The following is a 24,717-nucleotide window of genomic DNA, read 5'->3' as shown; positions in this document are numbered from 1 at the left end:
AATGCACTTAGGTATATAATGAACTTTTTGAGTTCATTTGAAGTTCATCTGCTGAAAGTGACTTAAATAGTATTTTCCAAATACAAACGTGAAAATGGAGCAAAAAAACGTGAACAATTTCTAGTTCGAAAGTGGAATTTTATTTTTGATCCAGTTTTCTCAAGTTGGGTTAATGATATCAAAAAAGTACCAGTCATGAATTGTTTTCTGGAAATTCAAATAGCTTGAAGGGGGCTTCTATTTTTTTCTTTGAAATTCGAAAGTTAAGATTTTGTCAACAAAGTCAGTGTTTTTTTTGTTTTATTGCGTTCATTACTCTTTTGCGTTCCTTACTCTTTTCCAATCTTCGATTGGCTATGTTTTTTGGTTAAAAGGTTTTTTGGCCTCAATGGTTTCGGCTTATATTTTATTGACTCAGTTAACCTCATTTTGTGTCGGTCAAGTGCAGAAAACGGTGATTTTTTTTTAAAAAATTCAGGTAGTTTATGTAGCAAATTTCACAGTTTCAAAACTTAATTGCCAAAAATTTTATGACAATAATTTCTTATGGCATTTTTTTTGCTTAGCTTAATAGAAGTATTGTTGACTTTCTGGTTGCTCGTAACATCTGAAAACTTATTCTTTGCTGTTTGTTATTATTTACATGCCATTGTTATTTACATGCCATTTTCTGTTCGCAAACTTGTAATGCTGCGCTTGCATTGTTTCGCAAGTGATGCGAAGCTCTGCTTCGCCTCTATGCTCTTATCTTTTACTTGTAGAGCTGCTTTTTTTGTCGTTTTCTTGCTAGTGTTTGCGAAGCTGCGCTTCGCCTCTGTGTTTTACCCTTGCAATAAGCAAGGGTTTGAAATCGTTCACTAGACTTTTTTGCATCTAGAGCTAAAAGTCAAAATAGTTGACTGTTTGGACTTCGTCCCCCTTTTCGTCGACTTACTTGCAGTGTATTTTGATCAGTTTTACAATCATTTTTTTCCTGATAATTATGCGATACTTAAGTTTTTTCGAAGTGTTTTCGAGGCTTGGAACAGTTGGCGCTAAAATGTGTAGAAAGTTCGCGTTCATGCTTTCTTGTTTTATTTACCAGGGACCCTGGCTCTTGCCTCGGGTATCTCGTAAAGTCAATCTGCACTCTAGAAGTTTACTTTGTAATAAAGCCTCAGTTTATTTCTTGTTTTATTGCAATTCGGTTTTGACTAGGGTACCAGGGAAACTACCGAACATAATATGCATATTTTTATTTTGGCTTACACGCCTGCGAAAACCCTAAATGCGTTATGTCTATTTTAAGTAGATAGTTTTGATTCTGTAAATGTAAATGTGATATTGATATAGTTATTTGAAAGCTGTTATCAGGTTCATTCAATTTCAAATTTTGAAGTTGGGCAATTTGTTTGCTTCCAACTTAATCAAAACTCATAGAGAAACGGATTCCCAGCAACTATTAAACTGTCTTTATAATATTCAACCGAGTTAACACAAGTACTTGAGGACATTAAGAATTAAAGTTATATGGTATAGTTAATAAATACTGGCTTGGTTTAGTTCCTGCTCCGTTCCTCAGTGGAACATTCCGGTTCTCTTGTCGTTGGCTGTTCGCTTTTCCTCTCCCTTCCATTTCTTGATAGCCTCGATCACGTTCTTGATTGCAGGCGTCTTCTGCTCGCCCTCAACCGCCCCTGTCTCCGTAGTTGTCAAGGGGGCGTGTTTGAAGTACACTGTGCTATCGGGCACCGCCAGGCAGAAATCATTTATGACTCGCATTACGTCAATCAGGTTGGAGGTTGTGAGCTCCTCGCAGCTTAAGGCGTCCGCAGACACAGCAGCCCGTGAAAGGAGTATGCCTAAAAACAGTTCGAAGTTATTAGTTGCTGACCTAGTTAGCACAACGAATCCTGGGGGATTAAATAACAGTTCATTTATTTGGTAAACTTTCTTACAGGAGAAAACTTGAATTATTGAAGCAAGATTAATCTCGGTCAGAAGTAGTGTTAACTGGGAAGAAAAAATTGAGTCTCAATATTACAGCAATTCTTTATTGGTTAGTGTACATTGTTTTTGTCTCGCTTCCTGTGTACTTGAAATTATCTTATCCATTATTGTTGCATTTAGTATTGTTTCTGTTAGATTCAGCTATATAATTAAATCTCTTTTGCATATAAAAGAGATACTTTTGTATACTTCTGAATTCCTGTTTTGTTTTCAAAATTGTGACTTTTCGTGTTGCGAAACTGACTCATACAATTTCGGTCAAGTATTTTAAAGTAGCTTGGATGTAGTATTAAAGAGCTCAGGTTTGTTAGTTTGTGAGGAAAAATTCCTCAGTAGGTTTTTTTTAAAGAACGAACTGATTACACTTATATGGGTCTGGCCTTGCTGATTTTTTGTTTATTTTTTTTTTCCAGGAAAAAGTTGAAAATGGTTCACGCTCAAATTTGGTTTTTCACAGTTTGGCTATTGATTTCTTTTTAAGTTCAGTTCATTTCCTTTTTTAAATGAAGGCGAACTCCGCTATCGGACAGCAGGAAAGGTCACGAAAACCGAGAATAACTTCTAGTTTTAAAAATTCTAAGCGCAATGAAATAATTTACCAGTGATCCTAGTTTTCTCTATATGGGATAACTTTCAGAAAAAAATTCCAATCATAAACAGTATTGAAATTCAATTCAAATAGCTTCAACGTGATATATATTTTTTTGAAATTAAAAAATTTCAATCAACTTTTTTTTGGTATCATTGTTTTTTTAAACACTTACTAAACTATTCAAACATAGCCAAAAACAGTAGACTATTTTCTTAGACTTAGTTTGAATAGTATGTAGTCAAATAATTTCTTGAAAGAAATGTGCTGCAATGCCAGAGGGTGGGATGTAGTTTGGGATATAAATGGCTGAGCTCTAGGAATATGTACCAAAGAGAGAGTGCAAATCAAATGTTCAATTCATGTCATTGAGAACCTAGCTCGAAATTGAGAGAATCAATAGGTAATAATATCAATATCTCTCATTCAATTTCGTGCTATCTCTGCCGAATTTGCAGTTCGCTGGAGTGAATCTCTAGGTTGTTTGCTGGTATTGATTGCAATACAGTCGAAGTCACTTTCGAGATTAAAACACTAAGTTTAGTTATACCGACCTCGAACCTAACAAACCGTCTTCATTGTGACCTGTTAATTTAATTTGTTTCAAATTTCTAAAATTACTTCTAAATTTTCAGAAGTGAGTTGTTTGTGTGCAATCGCAGTTTGACCTGAAATTGATTAATTGACTTTAGTGAACATCCTTAAACTAAACAATATGACGCACGAGAAGACTTTCATCATGGTTAAGCCCGATGGTGTGCAGAGGAAACTAGTGGGAGAGATCATCGCTAGATTCGAGAAGCGAGGCTTCAAACTGGTCGCCATGAAGATGATGAAGGCTGATGGACCCCTGCTGGAACAGCACTACGGGGATTTGAAGGGAAAGGCCTTCTTCGCCGGGTTGGTCAACTTCGTATCAAGTGGACCAGTCGTAGCCATGGTCTGGGAAGGTAAGATTGCAGTGCAAAACAGTTCACTTCAATTGGTGAGAGCGAATTTAAGGAACCATTTAAGTTGACTGAGTATTCGAAAAGGAGGTGAAAGTTCCATATGAATTTCTATCATTAACGCAACAAATCATTAGTAGAAATGGCTGTGAAAGGTTATTTGAATTAAATTCGAAGAGTTTAGGTAAAGACGTCATCAAGCAAGGTAGAGTAATGCTGGGTGAGACCAACCCTCTGGCTTCACTCCCTGGATCTATCCGAGGAGACTTCTCGATCGACATCGGCAGAAACATCATCCACGGTAGCGACTCCGCAGACAGTGCAGCCAAGGAAATCGCCCTCTGGTTCAAGGAGGGAGTAGTCTCGTGGGACTGCGGAGAAGACAAATACATCTACGAATAAAGTCTGAGAGGAGAGTGAAAACTTCTGTACACGACAGTGAACAATTATATTGCACCTGCACAACAGTTCATTCCCCTCACGCTTTCTTCGCGTGATCATTTTGGGTCATCTGAGACGAATATTTAACAACCAACCACCCTTAGTTACGGGAAATGTGAAGTAGGATTGATTGATATGAAATTATATTTTGATCATAATGATGCTTGCTGTAATACTGATCTGATCACTGAGTGATTAACTAATAAAAAATATCAATATGCTTTTGTTTAGGTGACCCTTGTATTAATCATAAAATTCTGTTTCATTCCGGAAGATGTCGATTTTCATGTTCAGTATTAATGAAAATAAGTACATCGATTACGCCTGAGTCTGTAGGAAGTCAGAACTTCTACCAAATATACGAAACACAGGACAATTTTTAATTAAATGAATTGAGATTGGGCGAAGTTTCAAATTTGAAAATGCCTTTTTAGCATTTGAGCATTACTACCCAATATACGTTATCCATGTTTAATTTTGAGAGCGGTCAAAGCTTTTCAGTCGGTAAAAGCCTAAGAAATTGAAAATTTGGCTGCGGTGCAATATTTTGAAAATGAGCTGAAAGAAAAGGACTTCCATCCCTTCCTTAAATTTAACAGAACTTCCTTGGCAATTAAACTCCCCCCGGTCGAAACTCTCACGTTAGTCGACTTTCAGTATCGACCACAATGTCGGTGCTGATTTCGTGTCAGCTTGTTTTCGGTCGGATATGGGAAGAATTGTAAGCGATTTAGACATTTTGGTTTTTCAGAAAGCAACGAATCTTATTTACTGCCTGTAATTAAATCGTTTTGCATTTCTAATTCTCTCTTTATAATGATTCCTCGCTTGGGTTGAGTAGTCACGTGAGAATTAGGAATCATAAGTATTATAGAATGGCTTAATGGTACCTACCCTAAGAACTACATTTTTAACTACATTTGTAAAGGTTAAGTGTTTGCAAAATTCTGGCAGGTTGCATGTAGTGGAGAGCCCGGTGTCAGAGACAGCAGGACTTAGCCACCGTTCTATAGCTTTGTAGCTAGTAGCAAAAAATTGGAATAGACAGAAAGAGCAATCTGCCAATTTTGATCAATTTTTGCATGCTAAATCGAAGTTTAAGTCACCTGAGAAATCATTTCTGTCTGAACACAGCTTTTGCATGCCAAAGCTTTCAGAAATAAGTTATTTGCTCTCTAATTAGTTTTGTCCGTTCCAACTTTTTGCAACTCTCTATAACAAAAAAACGGGCAACGTATTACATTTCTGAAATAATTATGACCGTCAAATTTCAACTGAATCAAAATACTTCTAGAACATACTTTATTTTTTTTTGCTCTGAAAAATTGCATGGCACATCGTTGAATGAAAACTTTTTTCAATTGTGCTTTTTTCAACGTTTTTCAATTTCAGAATAACGCAAAAACTTAAATTCTCCAAAATTTCGATAAGAGTTTTCACGCGATTTCCTTGTCTCAAGGTCAGAATTACTTCGAAACTTTAAGTCATAGTCTTGTTAAAAGGTTTGGATGACAATGTTACAATTTTAATTTTATCAGTAAATTTCTAGACAGAACTCGGCTTTGCCTCAGCCTTTTTAACCCATTTTATATAATAGTTTTGACATTTTTTGGCTTGTAAACGAAAATAAATATGTTTATACAAAACTGATAAAATGTACCCTTAAATTTTGGCGGGCTACATAAGAGGCTTACAGTGATAGTTTCGTCGGTAAATAAACATAGGCTTGGAGAATTTCTGACTAACTAAACAAAGCCAAAAACGATGGTTTTGGGGTAAATTTTTGGGCCTGAACTTTGCAAAACTAATTGCACTATAGTAATTCTGTTCAAATTTTAAGCAAGGACGGACTGATCATTTTGGTTTAAAATCAACTGAATTTAAGAAAAACGCGTTTTTAATTTCAACTTTTGTTCTTTTTATCCGGGTATTTTAAATCAGCTTTGTATAATACGAGTCTACGTTCCAAGTTAGGTGCCGTTGTGTACAGTTCTGAGTAGAGTTGAGTATCTTTTGGGCTATATAATGTCACAAGCTATACCCGCTCCTTAAAAGTGCTGAAAGTGTATTAAGGCCTTAGTGGTTTAGTGGTAGAAGTCGATCCGCGGGCTTTTAAGGTTAAATGGTTGTTTTCCGTCTAGGCATTCGCACTTTAACCCTAACAAACAACCGAAGTAGGAATTTTGTTCATGCAGTTTAAGTTAGGCGATTTCAATGAGCACTTTTTCCGCTGTACTTCGAGGAATTCTTTACTGCCAGCTAATAGTGTATAAAAATTGTTTTAAATACAATAAATACTGGTAACGTGTTGAAATCCGATATGTCTGTCAAACATCTGAAAATTCGAAAAGTGATGCAAACTTCAGAGTTACCGCTTCGTTAGGGCAAACATCCGACAGTATTTGGAATGTAAAGCAAATACCCAATTTCTACAGTTTGCTTAACATGCTGTAGTGTTCGAATGAATACGGATCGTTGTAGTAGTGCTAACGTAGGGCTAACAGAATATGACTGGATGACAATTAGAGTCAGTTATCGTATATTGTTCTTGAAATCAAGTTAATATTTGGAAAGAATAGGACTAGATGGAAATCAAAGCCAGTTATCGTATATTGTCCATGCAATTAAGTTTGTATTTTGTGATTAAGAGTAATGAACGTAGTAAAGACTCTTATATAGGTCTTGCTGATTTTTTTTTCAGGAAAAAGTCTCAAAATATTGATGCACTTCTATATATGCACTTATTCAGTTCAATTGAAATATGCTGAAGTTGACGTAAATAGCACTCTCCAAATACGAACGTGCAAATGGCACAAAAGTTCGTGAACGATTTCTAGTTTCGAAAGCGAAATTTAATTTTTAGATTTCCAGCGGAATAAAAACTTTACCTGTTGATCCAGTTCTTAAGTTGGGTTATTGTTATCAGAAAATTGCCTGTCATAAATTGTTCTGGAAATTCAAAGAACTTGAAGGGCATGTATTATTTTTCTTTGAAATTCGAAAGTTGAGATTTTTTCAACAAAGTGTTTTTTATGCTTACTTGCGTTCATTACTCTTCCAATCTTCGATTGGCTATGTTTTCATTTAGCCTTGTTTCAGCTTGAATTTGACACATTCATTGCCTTCTGATAATAGTTTGAAAACAAAATTGGTGATAAATACGGTATAAATACTGCGCACGGGTGTCGAAAATATCCCATATGTCAAACATCCGAAAAATAGCTTGCCTAGGGCAAATATCCCACATTTTGTGAAAAAAAATAGGGCAAGATTTCTACCGTTCGCTTAACAGATTCTGTAATGAAGATGGAGCGCCGCAGCCGTGTCAACTTGTTGCGAGCTTGCCAGCAGAGAATGGGACTCTCATGAAAAATAGAGCCAATTTTCGTCGCGAAATGGCGACGCGCACGTAGCGAGCCAACCGCGACCACAAACCGTGATTCAAATCGGACAGTTGAACTATGCCTCTGGTTTATGAAACTCTAGCGTCATTTTTTGACAGGTAATATTTAAGTTCGGATGTTTGACACAGCGAATGTTTGACATATCGGATGTTTGGGGAAGCTGTGTCGTTCTGACACTAAAATTGGGTGGGAAACTTATCTCTAGCTGTGTTACAGTTTTTTAAAATATTTTTCTTTACGGAAAATTAGGTACCACAAATAATCATCCAAAAATGCCGAGTGAAGTATTATACAAAAGTCCTTTTCGATTTCGTTGGAAAAACCGTTTTGAATAATTTAATGCTTCCTTGGCAATGCGGAGTGTTTTTGGACCTTTCAAAAATATTCAAGAAGAAACTTGAATTTTTCTGTTTTATCCATTATCCGAATGCAATTTTAGTAACGCTTGCGATTTGCAAGAGTTTTCAAGTCGCAATTACTTTTTTAGGTTAACAGCTTGGTAACAACAAAATTAATTCAATCAATTGATAGCTTGATTTATATCCAATTCAAATTCTTTAGCTTCTGCGGCAAACTTAGCCTAGAAGGATGCCAAAGCTCACAGTGTCGATTCCGTGTATGACCTATTTGTTTTTGAAACTGAAAATTTCCTAATACAAAAAATGCCGGCCTATCTTCTGCATGCCTGTTTGGGCTTAGTTGGCGCATCACAGCAATTTCATTTTAATATGAATTCTCTTTGATTTTTGTAATTTGTAAATTTTCAAGCCCCTGACTTGGTATAGTTTTTTTTTCGCTCATATGCTTCATTCGGCCGATTTGGTTTTGGCTTATATTCTATCGGCTTATTCACCTAATTTTGAGTAGTTTGAAAGAGAAAATACGGCGTTTAGTTTGAGAGTATCAGAACTTCATAGCTCAAAGTTTTTAATGACCACATTTTTGTTGTCTTTTACGTATTTTTGTCGACATAGTTGCCTCTCGATAAATATTACGGCTCTCTTTTTCCCCTCACTAGTAAATTTTTTTCTTTGATCGAATTTTCCTGTTCACATTGATCGATTGTTATTTAAATTGGTATGCTGACAAACCTATTAGTTCTTTATATTTGATCTTGTTAAACCCCTCATTACACTATTTACACTAGCGAACTTTAGTGAGTGTTAGTGTTATACTACGACTATTCTTTTTTTCTAACCTAAGTCCCAAATATTGGTTCCCATTTTAGGGCACCTTTACGGTTTTTTGATAAAGGTTTTGACAATCGAATGGAAAAAAGTTAACACAGTTGAAACATTTTGAATTCATCAAATGAACCGAAAAAAATTATTTGTTTCAAACGACAACAATCATAAAACTCGATTTCAGCAATTTTCAAACTCAATATAACTTGCAATTTTTTGAAATGCATAATTTATACAATGTTGCTTTATGCTTTCCAATTTATTACATGCAAAATTAGTGTGGATGCCTTCAATTTGTTATAATTCAAATTATTACTTGCAAAATAGTGTCTATTTCTATTTGGTGCCATTTTTGCTGCTTAGTATTGCCAATTTGTTAGCATATGTAGCTGCTTTATTTGTGACTAGTGTTTGCCGGTTATTAGACTCAAATGGTGTGAGACTCCAATTCTCGAGGTCGCAGGTTCGAAGCCCATACGTAGCAAAGTTTTACTAAATAGTTTCTTATTTCTATTTTTTCATATTTCACTTTATAAAGCTGCTTTTTTGTGTTCTCGCCAGTGTTGTTTGCGAAGCGCCTCTGTGTAAAAATTATGTTCATGTGAGGTGGGGCGTGGAGGAGAAGGAGGAAAAAGAGCCAAGGATACTTTATTCATAGTAATAGCCGGCGATTGTGTTGCTGAGCGTGTTTTCTCATATTGATCATCATTTTTAAAAAAAAAATGGGACTAGGTGATTTTCTTATCATTTTCTGCTTGCTAGCTTGCAATGCTATTTTTGTTTGTGATGCCAGGTTTGGTCTCTGTGAAAAATTATGAGTAAATAACGAGTTTTTTGACATCAGAACCATGGCATTTTTTTGTCTGGTTTCTGTCATCACACGATGCACAAAAAACGACACAAACTTGAACAACATTAAAAAATATTAATTTTTTTTGATGTAGTCGGAATGCAGTTTCTGTGCGCCGCAACTGTCTAGTCTTACTATTTTCGCTTGGGTTATAATAGTGTTGCCAAAGCAGCATTGACTTGTCGGTTAAGGCAAATGACTTGTCTCCGTTTTGTTGCTGGTGTTTTTAGCGAAGTGCAGATTCGCTTGTTTATTTTTAACCTGTTTTCAACGTTTTTTCACCTGTTTACCAAATGCAGTTTGGCGTGTTTATAACTCCAAGTATTAATTTGATCAGTACAGCGAACTTTTTTGCGCGCAAATTATTGAATCAAATGGGGTCCAGTGATTTTTCGTTTTCTATTTTTGTCGTGATTCCACTTGCGGTGAAATGTGGACTACATTTTTCAATGTGGAGAAAAAAAATATATTTTTTTTTCAAGGGAAAAAATTCGTTATCATATCAGGTTCTCGACTTTTTCCTGATTGTAACTTGTTTATCAGAACAAAGTATGAGTGATAACAGATTTTTGTTGACTGATCTACTTCAGATGCGATGGTGACAATAAACCACTCTATTTTGAAAATCGACAAATAAACCACTCTATTTAATCATTTCCCGCGGTTGTTTGCTTTTGAAATAATTTACTGTTCTTTTATTTTCTGATGGAAGTAAGGTAATTTTAGCCTTAATAGTTTTTGATGCATTTCATTTACCGATTTAGTTGACTTAGTTGCCGCAGGTCATTTTAATGCTTTATGCTGAACATTCTAGAGTACTTAACAGTTGAATAATATATTTGAGCAAAAAAGTTTCGGGTTTGATTCACCTAAATTTAGTTTCCAACCAATATATACGAATTTAGAGAGGTAGTGCGCTGAAAAACGCAATTTCGTTGGTTAAAACTTTCCAAAAGTGCGTAAAACGTATTTGTGCCAATTTTTTTTTTTTCAAAAAAAGGTCGACAAAAATGTCTATTATTTGTTGAAAATGCGCCCCCCTCGAGAAAATTGATGACTATAGTCATAATTTTGCTAGCAATAAGTGTCTTTAAGAGATTGAATACCTTGAGAGATTGATAGTTTTGGTTCGTTATTAAAAAAAAAGTTCGTTATTAAATTTATTAGTTTGTTTAAGTTACTGTTTTTTTCTATCAACATCACTCAATCGATAAAAAACGTGGCCATGCTATTTTGTAAAGTTTTTTGTATTGCTTTTGTTGGAGAAATCAGTGCCGATTTTCCCTTATCTGGAATCAGGGTTGTCATGTTGTTAACAAGGTGTTATTAACAGACTTATATTTTACACGTTATTAACACATCGTTTTTAACAATTCGAGCTTTCAATTCGAATGTAGATGTTTTTTCGTATTTCATCGAAAAAATTGGTCGGCTAGGCAAATGCTATCTCCTCCACTGCTGGAGTGGAGCGGTGTTTCTCAACTCTCGGAGTCACCTATGGAAAAATCTGAAGTTCTTTCAGCGTCGAGTAGGCTGGAAAGCTGGTTTTTCTCTTTGAACAACTCAATGAGTGATTTTAGAACTCAATTTTGTTTCTTACGTGTTTTTTTTTCATATAATCAACATGTTAAAAACATTCAAGTTAACACTATGACAGCCCTGTCTGGAATACGGATAAAAGACCATAACATAGACGGATACCATTAGATTGAAGTTTGAAACATACGGAATATAAGGCATTGCTAGTTGCGATGACATGAAATCAGCAGCTCATTTTAATTATAAAAAAGTTCAGAAATTAATTTGTTGAAAATCATCTTACCGAATAAAAGAACTGAGGCGATCATTTGAGCTGCGCTGAAACTTGTCATCTTGATGGTATGGTTGAATTGGTTTCTTCTTTTCGTTGACTAGATTTTTTCGTCGAAGTCAGTTGGTTAATTCAATCTGGAACAGATAGACGAAGAAATGAAGCACATATATTTCTGGTTTTCTGGGCTATCTTCTAACGGAAAAAGCTGTAAAAGTGATTTATGGTGTGGTTTTTTCGCCCCCTAAATTGGTCTGTTTCCCGATTAGGCAAAAATTCTGGGTTATCTGATCTTAAATATGCCAAAACGGATGCGAAGTGAATTGGGGGCATAAATATATTTAATCGCATAGATAGGAGTCATAAATTTCCCACGAGTCTGTGAGGTGTGAACAAGAGAGGTGGTTGATTTAGGGGATGTTTATTTTACAGACAAAGGAAAGGGAAATTGGATTGGATATTAGGAAGATAAAACTGCCAAGTGTTCGACCGGGGACGATGAGGTGTTTGCCCGAAAGTGGGTTCTTTTTTCTTCGGGTCATGTTGCCCAGTCAGTCAACTTAACTTTTCCCTCTTCATTCTCCGATGTACAATTTTGACTGATTTTCTCATTTGGTTTTTGAAACTGGGTTTAATTGGTTATTACTGAACTGAAGCAAATTTATCTAGTCATTCAACCAATGTTTTTCCCTTTCTTAATTTCAGCATTTATCTCAAGTTCTACAATCAGGCGCTTGCGAGATTTTTTAGTAGAATTGTTTTGTCAAGAACAGGTCAATGTTTTCAACATAGGTCATAGGTCAATGAAACCAGCGGAATTGAAAGTATTGCTAGCTAAAAACAGCAAATGCAATAATGAAGCTCGTTTTTGTCCCGCACTTTAAACTTGGTACTCGAATGCATATTTTTACGCAAAATCAGGAACCGATTATTTCCGAATGTTCTCAGAACTGATGTTCTCAGAATTTTTTTTTGTAATTTTTAAGCCGTTTTTCGCTTGTTTTCGCTAAGCAGCTGCAAAATCAGGCACCACAATTGAACGGCGGATGCCCGAAAGAAAAGATCTTTTTAAAGCCATTTCAGTCCTCATGCGAACGGTCGGTACTTGCCAATGAATTGCTTGAAACTTATTCGCCAGTCAATTTGGCTAGTTAGGAAATATCGCCTGTTATGTATAGTCGCCTTAAGATATGTTTCTCTTTGTCGCTTTTTACAAATCATCGCTTGTTAGGAATGGTATGCGGACCAGTTGTTTGTTGGAAAAGGTTTTTTTGTTGCACCAGAAATTCTCAATAGATTTTATTGTTGGACACTGGAAATATTTGTTCCGACTGTCACCAGTGGGAGGGAAGAAACTGTGCTCTAGAATGGATCTTTTCCACGCGATCATAGCTAGTCCCAATAAAGTTTGATTATTCAGTCGCAATCAAAAAGATACAATTTTTCCAAAACTAGGTTTTGTAAGATATTCAAAAATCGGGTTTAATTTGTTTTATACTTTTGCTATTATTTTGAATAATTTTTTTACCTCGTTAATTTCTCAATGCATTTAGTAAAGCGCATATCGTTGCTTAAGATACGAACAAACTGTAGAATAAGTTTCACTCATTTAGTGTTCCATTTTTCTTCGTATAAGTTGATATATTTCTACCGCAGGTGGTGTGAAGCTCAGCTTCCCCTCGGTATTTATTTTTTTTGAAACAATGATTGTAAAAATCATATTCGGTTTAACTTACGCTTCATCATGGGTTTATCCGTATGCTTTATCACAAGCTTCCTTGAGAATTAAACTAAGGGATATTCCCTGTCGATACTCAAATGAAAATTACTGTTATTCGAATGATTGTCCAAAGACTAGCACAATTTATAAATTAAGAATATTTCGTTTAAGTTCACTTTCGAACCACAAGCTAGTAATTTAGATTTTAGTTTGTAGATTTAATTCAAACTCTCGAAGTTTTTTGAAGCAGTAAAAGCTTTTACGAAAAGTTGATCTATATACACTGCACTGCGTCAATGAAATCATCAAAGTTTTTTTTGAAAATTTCAGCTTTAAGCTTTTTGAATAAAAATGCGATGATGACGAAAGAAATTAACGAGCTCATAAATAGTTGTGTAGTTACCAAAAATCAGAGGCATGTAGTTAAGTTTTATGGCTGTACTACCTTAGACTACCTGTACTACCTGTACTACTCTATTAGTCCTGATCAAGTTGAAGGGATAAATGGAGTGTTAATTTGGCGAATAGAGATTGATGATATTATAAGAAAAGCTGAATCTATTTTTAAGAAACTGTGGCGCAATTTTGTCACATTGGCAACTTATCTAAAGTAGAAGGCGGGAGACTTTTTTAAATGACCTTGAAAACTAGTTCTTATACAATCGAAAACAAATATCGATATACCCAAAAATAAAGTTCCACCAGTAATCTAGAAATTTTGATTAAGCCGTGATCAAATTACAACAAACTACATGCAATTGGAGCCTAAAAAATTCTGTTGACTCAAAACAAAAATCCGGAATGTGTTTTTTGAAAGTGTTCGTTATTTGCCAAGTGCGTAAGATAAACAAATTAGCCAAAACCGTGCAACAATTTTTATTCTCAAAACTTCGAAAACGAATCTTTAGAATTCAGACTGATAAAAAACGAAGTCAGATGCTAAGTCGAGAGTTTTTTTGAGATAAAAGCGATGAAGCAAAAAAATTAAAAGAAAAAATGCACACAGTTTCCTCAAGTTCTTGCACAAATAGCTAAAAGTTCTTTATAATTCAAAAATATCTAAGTTTGATTATCACGGTTCAATTGGAATCGGCGTGGAATAGAGTTTTTTTATCATTAAGATAATAAAAATTCTACGAGGGGCTGAAAAATGTATCGGAATGTTGACAAATTGACAAATTTCTATATTTTTTAAAATTAAGTTAGCTTTTCGACGTTTTTTGAAAATGACATTTGCATTTTTGTCAAATAAGTTACGAAAGTGTTGGCCTCATGTGTGATTTTTTTATGTGGGTTATCTATTGTTTGTCTGAGTTGAAAGATATATGTTTCGACAGATTGGGTGATATACATATCTTTTCCCGTCAATAACTTTGTTCACAAGATGAATGAAATTAGTGGTCATCTCAAAATCTGTAACATCGTTCACTAACAGAGACATACTTTTAGCATGTTTGCGTTTTAAATGCCCGTTCAATTCGAAGTTAATGTTTATCAACTCTGATTTTAGTACAAGTTCAGTTTTTTTGTTTTCCTTTTTTTGGCTTGAAAGCTTTCGGTTTATATTATCACGAGCTAATAGCCTCATATTGCCTCGTTTGATGAGCAAAAAACCATAATTATTGATATGTTTTAAGGGGATTTTACAATTTTTTGAGATTTTAAATGTTCGTTTTTTGTAAACAAAATGTTCGGCTCAACGGGTTTGCGTATTGTATTGTCGGTTTTGTTACCGCTTCGAATGATTTCTGTCGATTTCAATTTAGTTTTCAGTTGTGCTAACAATTTTTTTGTTGAAATGAAATCCATTCCAAACGATTCGAGACAAACATAGAAAAGTTTTGATAGATTGTTTTTTTTTCAGATTCTAAAAAATTTATTCTTCCTAGCGGCTTTCATCTCAATTTTGTTTCCATTTTTAGCCTATTTTGTAGTTTTTTCTGCGAATTTTGTATAAATTTTGAAAAGTCTTTATGCTGGATGTTTAATTGCTTAGCAAATTTCTGGAAATCGGAAATAAACAACACCTCTACGGTGTTGACTGTGTGCTAATTCTTAATGGTTTTTGCAATAAGTTTATTTTCTCGTTCGGTATTGCAAGTAACGTGAAGCTTCGCTTCGCCTACGGATGAGTTAATTTTGTTAATGTTGAATTTTTAGGGATTCAGTTTCCTCTTACCTTTTTATGACTGAATTTTTTATATCAATTAAAAAATATTTGGTTTTTGACGTTAAAATATTGAATAGAAGCGACCAAATTTAACTGTAAGAGCTACAAGGCATTTTAAATTTAATGAATTTTTTGATGTCTTTTTGGGCGTAAACTAAATTAAGCCTTGCATGTCAAATTAAAGCGGAATTCAAATTCTCAAGATTACATTTAGTTATCATTGCTTCCTTTTTCTGAAACATATTTCAATAGATTCATGAAAAACCCCACTGTATTTTAACATCCACTTCATGTCTTCATGCCATTTAAAATTTAGTTAATGTTATATGGAATAATTAGCTTAATTTCAGTTAAAAGCAATGACGGATCCAGAATTTTTTCTTACGGAGGAGAGGGTCTTTTTAAGCCACAATACCCACTTTTGAGAAAATGTGTCAAAAATGCCGTTTTTTGGCCTTTATTTGGCGCTCGCTTCCTGTCCATAAAATTTGTAAGTATGCGCCGAATGCGCTTTGAGACAAATTTTAGAATTGATCAGCCTTTAAACGTCGTAAAATAGGAACGACGTATCATAGTACCAAAACTTGATGTACAGCACTGTGTAAACAATTAATTTAACTAAATCTTATTTGATTTCAGACGAGTTATGTGTAAAGGGAAAATCTGAAGTGAGTTAGTTACCTACTGACGTATCAGAAGTCGAAAAAGACGAAGTATCAAGTATAAGAAATGGAATCACAAGTTGCCGAGCAAGATAGTTCCAACCCAGTCAATGCGATGCAAAATGTTATCAAGGTTCGCTAGACTTATGTTACAAGTTCCTTTGACAAATTAAATGTGGGAGCTAGTCAAGTATTTTTAATTGAACAACTTATTGCGTTGCTTATGCGGTAATTAACAATTACCAAGAAACGATTACTTCGAATTTTCAAAGAAGTCGAGTTTATTGCATTAACTTATGATGAAAGAACTCAAAAACAGTTATGATCGCGATCAGTAGCTTGAAGTGGTAAATTGCGTGAACTTGAAAACGTTTGATCATGAATTAATTTTTTATCAGTTTACCTTTTCACTTTTTAGAGTGTGAACTCTTTATATGGTAAGTTATCGCATCGCTTCACATTCCCTCTAGAAAGCCTCTTGAAAGATATTTTAAAATCATATCATCCCGTTTATTATTCTTCATGTGTCGTGTGAATCAATGTGTGAATTGTATGCAGATGCCAAAAAAAGTTGCACCGAGTTGCGAGTGTTGCTTGTGAATTGTGAAGTCGAGTTTCTGGCTGTCATAAAGATTTTGTCCATTCGAGAATATAATTTTTCATGCTGAAAGTGTCCATAAAGTATTTTTGAACATTGTCTAGCAGTCGAGTTTGTTTCAGTTTTTAGCGATAGACACACTAGTCGATTATGTGCAAGCTTCCTGTTGTTTAAAACATTATTAATCAAAGAAGTGAGTTGTGACGTGTAATAATGTTTGTCAGGTGTACCTTGGGTGGGCGAATACAGTGTTGCGAGAGGAGAAGGAGAGTGCGGCTAGTCTGAGAGACTTCCAAGACGGGCGACTGCTCTGCCTCCTCGCAGACATCCTCACTAAGTCTAGTCTCACCCCCAAATGGCACAGTGCAGATAACACTCACTCCAAGCAACAGGTAGCAATTTAATGTTAATTCAATTATAAAAGTATGGTATTCGTTTAGAAGTATAGTCCCGTTAAAAACATCGCTTACATGTATGGGCCCCAAAAACTACCGATGTTCCTATTTAAAAGTCAGATAGAAAAGTTGTTAACTGGTAGTTACAAGTTTTGACAATGAATTCATGTTTTTGATAGTTTCATATGTATAGATAAATTGAATGCTAAATCTAACGAAGAAATTTTTTCGGTGATCATACTTCTAAACGAGTGCCAAAAGGGTCAATTTTTTTAAAATGTATTAAGTGATGAGGGATTTTTTTGCCGAGAAAAGTGTAAACGTCTGTGACGCCCATGCGTCTGCGTCTGTATTTTGGCTTGACGCTTTAACCTAACTCTTCAAATTTTGTTTTATTTACCATTCAAAAGTACCGCAGAATGAAAATAGCGGAAAGGTTCTCTGACGTGAGTTTTAGAATTCATGGCGGAATAAAAAAATTTCAAGATTGTTCAGACTTTCGGAGAACGGAAATGTTTTTTTTACCAGCTTTGTTTTTTTTTCAAGATGAACTTATTTTCAAACATCTGATTAAGAGCCAATTAACGCAGAGAAGACTCTTTTATTGGTCTCGATGATTTTGTTTTCAGCAAAAAGTCTTAGTTCACGCTCAAATTTGATTTTTCGAGGTTTTATTTGTGATTTCTTTTCAAGTCCAACTCATTTCCTTTATTAAAAGGAAGGCAAACTCCACTATCGAACAGCCTAAGTGCAAAGGTCATGAAAAGCATGATACACTGTTAGTTTCGAAATGGGATTTAAATTATCAGATTTTTCAGCTGAATACAAAAGTTATCGATTGATCCAGTTTCAAAACTCTTTTTCTTGTGATTCTGCTTGTGACGAGTGAAGCTAGTCTGCGTATTCACTTATTTACCTTTTAAGAGAGGGTTGGGTGGGTGTATCAAAATGCATTTACCCCTATATGCTACAGCTGTTTCTACCTTATTGAAGCGATTGTTTCCACTAATATGAAGCTTTATTTTGTTTCTATTTCTGAAGCGTCAATGAACGAAGTCAAGACAGTTGTTTAGGCCATGTCGGTCTTTCATTCGTTTTTTTTTTTTCAAAAAAAGTCTTAAAATATGATCACGGTTAGATTTATTTATTTGCTGTTTGCCTGTCCTAATCATGTTAAATTCACTTCAAATTCACTCTGCAAATGGAAGCAAATTGAGTAAGTTATTTGCTTTTCATTATGTGGCGCGCGAAAACTTGTTTGATTTTAGTTTTAAAATTTGATTTGTATTATATGCTTTTGATGCGGAATTAAAAAACGCCTGTTGTTCCAGTTTTTGCCCTTGCAATAACAAGGGTATAACACCGGGTTCTAGATTTTTTACCCTAAAGTTGAAAATAAGAAATGGTTAATGTACCAAGGTGCTCCATGTAGGAGAGCTATTTGCTGGATTCTCTGTAGATGTTGCATGGCTATTGCAGTGAATTTTTCTTTGCATGTTTTCGTCAGATTTTTGCCCTTTTGTTGGTGATTTTTGACCATTGAAAATGAGGAGGAACTTCGTATTCGGGTGTGTTTTTGTTCCGACCATTGAAAATGGGGAAGAATTTGTATTCGGGTGTTTTAGTTTTTTCTTTTTTTTCCACGCAAAATCCTACCACAAATAATCATCGGACTGGGTTGAGTGATATATCATATTAAAGCCCTTTCAGTCGTGATTCGAACATTAAAATTTTTTAAAATGTTTTTTCCCTAGTCGAGAAAAACCGGTTTGAAATTTTAGATTTTTGGTCTAATTTCGAGCTAATTAGTGAGGTAGTTAGGTATTGCAATAGCTTATTTAAGCTTAATTTAAGCCGTGAAAACTTAGTTTTATTCAGGTAAAGGTAGTTTTTGGAGTTTTTTGGCGCAATTTTGGGAATCAAAAACTTGAAAATTTAGAAAGTTTCCGCAAAATTTTTTTGAAATTTCTAACTTTTTTTTTCCAATTGACTTATTTTACTATGACTCTCAAAAAGTTCTAATTTTTCGTTCAGATTTTTAAAAACAAAATATGCAGAAAAAATCACACCAACTTGATAATTCATTTTTGTATTTGTTTAAGCTTGTGATGGGAATATTCTGTGCTACTTGCACAGTAGCCGGCTATCCTTGTTGTTCCGACCATTGAAAATGAGGAGGAACTTTGTATTCGGGTGTGTTTTAGTTTTTTTGTTTTCCACGCAAAATCAGCTACCACAAATAATCATCGGGCACGGTTGAGTAAAAAATCATATTAAAGACCTTTCAGTCGCGATTAGAACATTAAAAAAATTTCAAAAAAAGTTTTCATAGTGTCGAGAAAAACCGGTTTTAAATTTTTGATTTTTTGTCTTAATTTGAGCGAATAAAGCAAGCGAACAGGCTTACAACAGATGAATTATGCTTAATTTAAGACCTTAAATTCAACTTAAGCATGTAAAACTGGTTTCTGGAGTTGTTTAGCTTCATTTTGGGAACCAAAAACTTCAAGTTCTCTGCAAAAAATGTTGAACTTTTTTTTGGTTTTTCTATTAATTTTTCTACAAAAACTTAAGTCCAGTTTGCTTATATTAGTATGACTTAACGTCAGATTCTCTTATCGCACCAAGCAGAAAAAACTAAACTAATTTAGAAAAAAAAACTTTCTTAACCGTTGGTTTCTAAAGACTATGGTCGGAACATTCAGTGCAAAATTAAAGTCTATTTCATAGGCATCCTCTTACATCCTTACATGCTAATATTAGTATGACTTTACGTCAGATTCTCTTATCACACCAAGCAGAAAAAACTAAACTAATTTAGAAAAAAAACTTTCTTAACCGTAGGTTTCTAAAGACTACGGTCGGAACATTCTGTGCAAAATTAAAGTCTATTTCATAGGCATCCTCTTACATCCAAAAATGCAGCATATAAGCTTAAAAAGTTTTTAAATCTTGAAAAACATGTTTTTTAAAAATCTTAACAAGTTTAATACTGTTTGCTGTTTCATGAAATTGATATTCAAAGGAAATTTTTCACAGGCAAAAGAGGTGATTGAAAATCTCTTTGACTACCTGCGATGCGAGGGGGCTGAAGTTGATGTCTCCTCTGAAGAAATCATGAAAGCTGAAGAGACTGCAGTGCTGGACATCTTGTGGATCCTCATGCTCCACTTCTGCATCTGCGACTGTGAGCTGGAACCAGAGGAGAAGTGTCTGGCTTACGGGAAGTTGTGGCTGATGGACTGGATTGTGGAAATCATGCCAGAATGTGGCGTCAATCCTGAGAAAGATGAGTTACAAACAGTGTTTAAAAGTAGTCACAATTTAGCGATGTTGATTGACAAAGTGTGTCCGGATTCGGCGGCCAGATCAAAACCGGATAAGCCCCTGTTGAATCTCACTTATGCTCTCATGTTCGCGGAGGATAGACTCAGCATGTCTCAGAATATACTGAAGGCCAATGAAGTGATTGACGGCGTATGTCCAGACTATGCTCTGGTTATATACACGGCTCTGCTGAAACGCAAGTACGATATTCTTAACCACAGTGATAGCTCAAGTAGTCAATTTGGTCGAAGAAACAATTTGTTCAGCGATAAAGAAATTATTCTCGAAGAAAGATCGAAGGAGGATCTTCTAGACGGAGCGGAGCAGAGTCGGAATTTAGAGGAGGATTTAGACGATGATGAGAAAGACCGAACTGGGAATTTGGAACTGAGGTCAAAAAGTCTGTTAGATGAAGTAAGCAGCGACAAACACCTTTCAATGGTGAACGAACCCAGTCGAGGAGACGAGGACGAAATCGACGGAGAAGGTGACGAATACGTTTTGATTGGAGACGAAGCAAGTCCAGATTTAGAAAGTGAATTCAAAGATGCGGCCACAAATAATGAAGGGATGCCTTTGAGTTCCGGCGATGTTCATACCAAAACGGGGACGCCTGAAAGAACGGAACACTCTGAGAGAATGTTAGCCAAGGGATCAATCGAGAGTGTAAGTGGAGCGGGAGGCAATAAATCCTTCGAACCATTCAGTGACTCCGCTGCTAATGAACTACAAACTGAAGTCTATCAACCGATTAAAGTGGAATCGAAACCTCCACTGTCAGATGTCGGAGAAGATGAAATAATAGTCGTTCCCGAAGATCATCGTCGGGAACTTGAGTCGGCACCTGTCAGTGTTTCTACGCCTCTTAATGTCCAAGCGAGATTCGGAGATAACATGACTATGTCTTCCGAGAAACCAGGTCCAGCTAGCTTTTCGACCAAGGTTTCAACGGAGCGCGAGACTAACCCATTTTCTTCCAGTGGAATGGCGTCATCGAAAAAGGAAAACGAATATCTAAAACATACAGGAGGTGCAACATACACTGAATTTACACATGTTTCTTCCAACAAAGCTATTGATACGTCAGATGAAGATATAGGAACTTTGAAGTCAGAAGCGCCCGTTTCTAGAAATGTGGACCTATCCCCGACTCGAAATGCAGGAATTAAGAAGAAATTTAACAAAGCCGAAGAGTTAAAAGAAGGTACGAATGAGTCAAATGAAAGCATCGGACCTATTGGCTTAAGTGAGCGAAACAAATATGAGTGTAAGCTCAATCAAACCGAAGTGTCCGCAAACGCTGAAGTTATGAGAGCAGAATTGATTCCCGCGGAGATCTCAGCTTCCGAAATCACGACTGATGAAACTGTGACAGGAAAGTATGCTTTGTTGCCGGGCCGACCAACTGTTTTGAAAATGAAGGAAAAGGAAATACCGACAATCAAACGATCGACATCACCGACGAACGTTTCGGAGCATGGAGTTACTGTTAAGAGATCTCACAGTAGAACTACATCCACCGCTACTCCCGTGTTTGAATCTGAACAACAACAGCAGCAAGAGATCGACCAGGACATGGCAAATCGGAAAGCAGGACCGGGGTTAACTTCTGGTCGGTCCTCTCGAAGGGGAAGTTTTGACAGTTTTAGCTCCGAATCAATGTTCCACGGTGTGGCAACGCAGGACAATGAGGGTCTAAACCAAGGAAGCGTCAATGGGTCATTGATTCGCGAATCGGCGCACGGAACTCCCGTGCATATGATTGGAGTCCGAGCATCGCCATCTAATGATCCATTATTTCAACTGCTGGATAACATATCGAAACGCGGCGAGTCTTTGAGATCCGCTGTCAACGATAATCAAATGAGCACCCAGACATTGCAAAATATTGGAGACCAGGACATGTCAAGGATGGAAGCCTTGAATGGAATTGTAACGAATTTGGAAACTCAAATAGAAATTCTAAGCAGTGAAAATGAGAGGCTGAAATCCGAAATTCAGCGAGTCGAGATTTCAAGCATGGAAGGGCCGATGTATAAAGAGTCAGTATCTCTGAACGCTCAAGTTGAATTTTTAGACGGCGAGTTAGCCAAGTACAAATCAGAGAATGAGAATCTGAAATTGCAAATGGACGCACTAAGAGACAGCTTTCTCAAGCAAGAGCAAATTCTCCGTATTCATGGTAAAAACAAGTCGGGTGCTTCATCTGTGGTTTCCAAAGGTTTTTCACAATTGGAACCATTAATGGAAGGAAGCCACGAAAGCCTGGATAAATCAATTAGCTCCTCGAGAAGAACTCCGCGTGCAAGCACTGCAGAGGACCCGTTGGCACTTAAGGAGGCAGAAATAGCTCAACTTACGCTTGAATTAGAAGAAGTTTTGGAAACTAATGACGTTGTTATCGAGGAACTGGAACGTGTAAAAACGTTGTTCACAAGAACTCAAATTGAGGAAATCAGGTCAAATTTGGACGCTGAAATCGAGAAAGCGAAGAAAGGGGAATCGGAACACCCGCAACAGACCTTGGAGGAATTGGCGGTGACAATTCAGCGCCTCGAAGAATCAGTCGCAGCTCAAAGCAGCTCTTACAAATTAAATGGAGGCATAATGGATCCGTTAAACTACAAGAAATCAAGCTCAAGTGCTGCTTTAATCGAAATAGCTACTGCTAGAATGAGGCGAAAGCTGAATTCAGACGCTGCTGTCCAGAACTATAGCGGCCAAGTTGACCAATATCAACGTCCCCCGGAAAGCACAGAATTTGAAAGTCTCATGAAAACTTCCTCATTTACACCTTTGGAAGCTAGTCCCGCTGTTTCTGAGTTAGGGAGTACGTTGCCACGTAGTAGGGAACGACCTTATTCGGCACCGCAGCATAAACTACATAGGTCTAACTTGATTCGACCTGTCGCACAATCGGTGACGATATCATCCCCGACCCCGGAATTGAAGCGAAGCACTGTGTCGCTGCCTGCTGCATTCTCACCGGAAAATTCACCGAGGACACTTTCGAAGGAATCTCTAAGATACAGTAACCATCAACTCCTGGACGCTCAGGTGCAAACTAACCTGTCAGTAAGTTCACAATATGAGCCCTCAAAGTTGTCGATGTCGACCCAGACTCAGGTGAAAGAAGATCAGAAGCGTTCGAATGGTTACCCGCAGATGGGATTCACGGCACCTTATCCCTACGGTACAGATATCACTGGCACACTTCCTCGTCAAGTTTTCCCAAATGTTGCGGTTCAAACAACCAATCAAGTGGAAGGAGCCATAGAAACGTTGCCTTATGATGCGTTGAGGAGTTACACTAGGAATTTATCTATGGACGCGGTGCACGGAGGAGTTACCGTACCTAATGCTTACCCTAATCAGTGTGCATTCAATCAGGGCCAAGCTCAATCTTTTGCTTGTGAGCAAGATCATGTACCGGATAGACAACACTTCAGCCACGCACCCACGAGAGATCATGAAGAACAAAGTCGTATTTACTTTCACGATAGAGGCTCAGCTGCGCCTCAGCAAAACGGGCCAAATATGACTCAATTGTTAAATAGAAGCTTCGAGAACTTCGAAACCGCTGTTCGCACTGAAGCTCAAAGTTCAATTCCAGGACGATTCTATCCTTCAATGTATGGCCAGCATAATTATTATATGGGCAATAGTAATCCAAACATTGCTGCTCTGAACCAAGGTCTGTCGTATGACATGCGAAATACAATTTCTTCAATTGTCCAGGACGAGGTTCAAAGAGCTAAAGACGATGAGTTAAGAGGTCAAAGCGTCATTTTAAACGAGCTTGCGTTGCGATCAGCGCAGCGGAATCAGCCGCAACGTTCAGCTTATGAGTTTGTAGCTCCTAGGAATGAATATATTCCACCCATTGAAGAACTGGTGATGAAGCGATACAGAAATGATTCTGAGTGGAAAATACCGCCTTCCAACATTGAAGAGCTTCTAAAAGAATACGGAATCGAAAGACGAAAACCGAAGACAACGAAGTCTTTCGACAAACGAGCTTTTATGCAGTCGAACCTTGAACACAACAATTTCGGATCAGGAAGTTACGAACGTGAGATTGGCAGTGGGCACTGGGCGAATGATCGAAATCTCAGATCGTCTTACAACGAGCATGAAAGTGACGAATTATGCGTTCCAGAACGAGAGAGGTATTCGAAAAACAGTTTTTCGGCCAGAAGAGATTTCGTTTCTGATCGAAGCAATTCGCCACCCGAAAGAGAACGAAGTTGTTCAAGTCCTCTGAACAGATCTAATTTGTCTCCGTATGAATTTATTAATTCGGTGCCTGTGAAGCTTAATTTCAAAAGACCTCCACTTGTGTGGGGAAGTGGAAGTTATAGATAGTTGTATAGCAAATAATTGTCTTTAATTCGACTCTTTGCTGTGCAAAAAAGTTCAGTCTAATTCAACTCACTTCTGTCTTAATTTTCCAGATAATTTCTTATTGAAGAATTTTCATTGTACATAGCTGTTATTAGATATCAAGTTTTTAATGTGTTTATATGTAAATATGATGTGAGTTTTGACATAATCTTCAACTGGAATAAAAAAATTTCTGCAACTATCTCCGTAACGAGAAACTTGGATACGAGCGGTTTTGTTTTTATAAG

General features: G+C 36.4%; 3 protein-coding genes across 7 annotated transcripts; 2 read left to right on the top strand and 1 right to left on the bottom strand.

Annotated features, from left to right (window-relative positions):
• Positions 1–1,287: 1,287 nt before the first annotated feature.
• On the bottom strand, positions 1,288–15,900 carry LOC134857072 (uncharacterized). 4 transcript variants are annotated; one of them, XM_063873441.1, is made up of 3 exons: positions 15,114–15,213; positions 11,227–11,351; positions 1,288–1,841 (listed from the first exon to the last, which is right to left on the bottom strand). In XM_063873441.1, the coding sequence occupies exons 2-3, from the start codon at positions 11,273–11,275 to the stop codon at positions 1,558–1,560; spliced, it is 333 nt and encodes a 110-aa protein (XP_063729511.1). In that variant the 5' UTR covers positions 11,276–11,351; positions 15,114–15,213; the 3' UTR covers positions 1,288–1,557. The 4 variants fall into 4 exon arrangements, with proteins under 4 accessions (XP_063729511.1, XP_063729519.1, XP_063729502.1 ...); XM_063873449.1 differs by lacking the exon at positions 15,114–15,213 and adding an exon at positions 13,044–13,062; XM_063873432.1 differs by lacking the exon at positions 15,114–15,213 and adding an exon at positions 15,786–15,900 and having other exon boundaries at positions 1,289–1,841.
• LOC134857062 (uncharacterized) lies at positions 1,894–4,191 on the top strand. Its single transcript, XM_063873412.1, has 3 exons — positions 1,894–2,038; positions 3,271–3,528; positions 3,710–4,191. Exons 2-3 carry the CDS (start codon positions 3,294–3,296, stop codon positions 3,925–3,927), a joined length of 453 nt encoding a protein of 150 aa, XP_063729482.1. The 5' UTR covers positions 1,894–2,038; positions 3,271–3,293; the 3' UTR covers positions 3,928–4,191.
• On the top strand, positions 15,785–24,642 carry LOC134857047 (uncharacterized). 2 transcript variants are annotated; one of them, XM_063873402.1, is made up of 4 exons: positions 15,787–15,899; positions 16,185–16,203; positions 16,589–16,756; positions 19,799–24,642. In XM_063873402.1, the coding sequence occupies exons 2-4, from the start codon at positions 16,201–16,203 to the stop codon at positions 24,449–24,451; spliced, it is 4,824 nt and encodes a 1,607-aa protein (XP_063729472.1). In that variant the 5' UTR covers positions 15,787–15,899; positions 16,185–16,200; the 3' UTR covers positions 24,452–24,642. The 2 variants fall into 2 exon arrangements, with proteins under 2 accessions (XP_063729464.1, XP_063729472.1); XM_063873394.1 differs by lacking the exon at positions 16,185–16,203 and having other exon boundaries at positions 15,785–15,899.
• Positions 24,643–24,717: the final 75 nt, after the last annotated feature.

Source organism: Symsagittifera roscoffensis, chromosome 1 (assembly GCF_963678635.1).
Source record: "Symsagittifera roscoffensis chromosome 1, txSymRosc1.1, whole genome shotgun sequence".
In the NCBI taxonomy this organism is placed as follows: Eukaryota; Metazoa; Xenacoelomorpha; order Acoela; family Convolutidae; genus Symsagittifera; species Symsagittifera roscoffensis.
The sequence above is the reverse complement of the archived record's forward strand: the minus strand, read 5'-3'. Positions and strand labels throughout refer to the sequence as shown.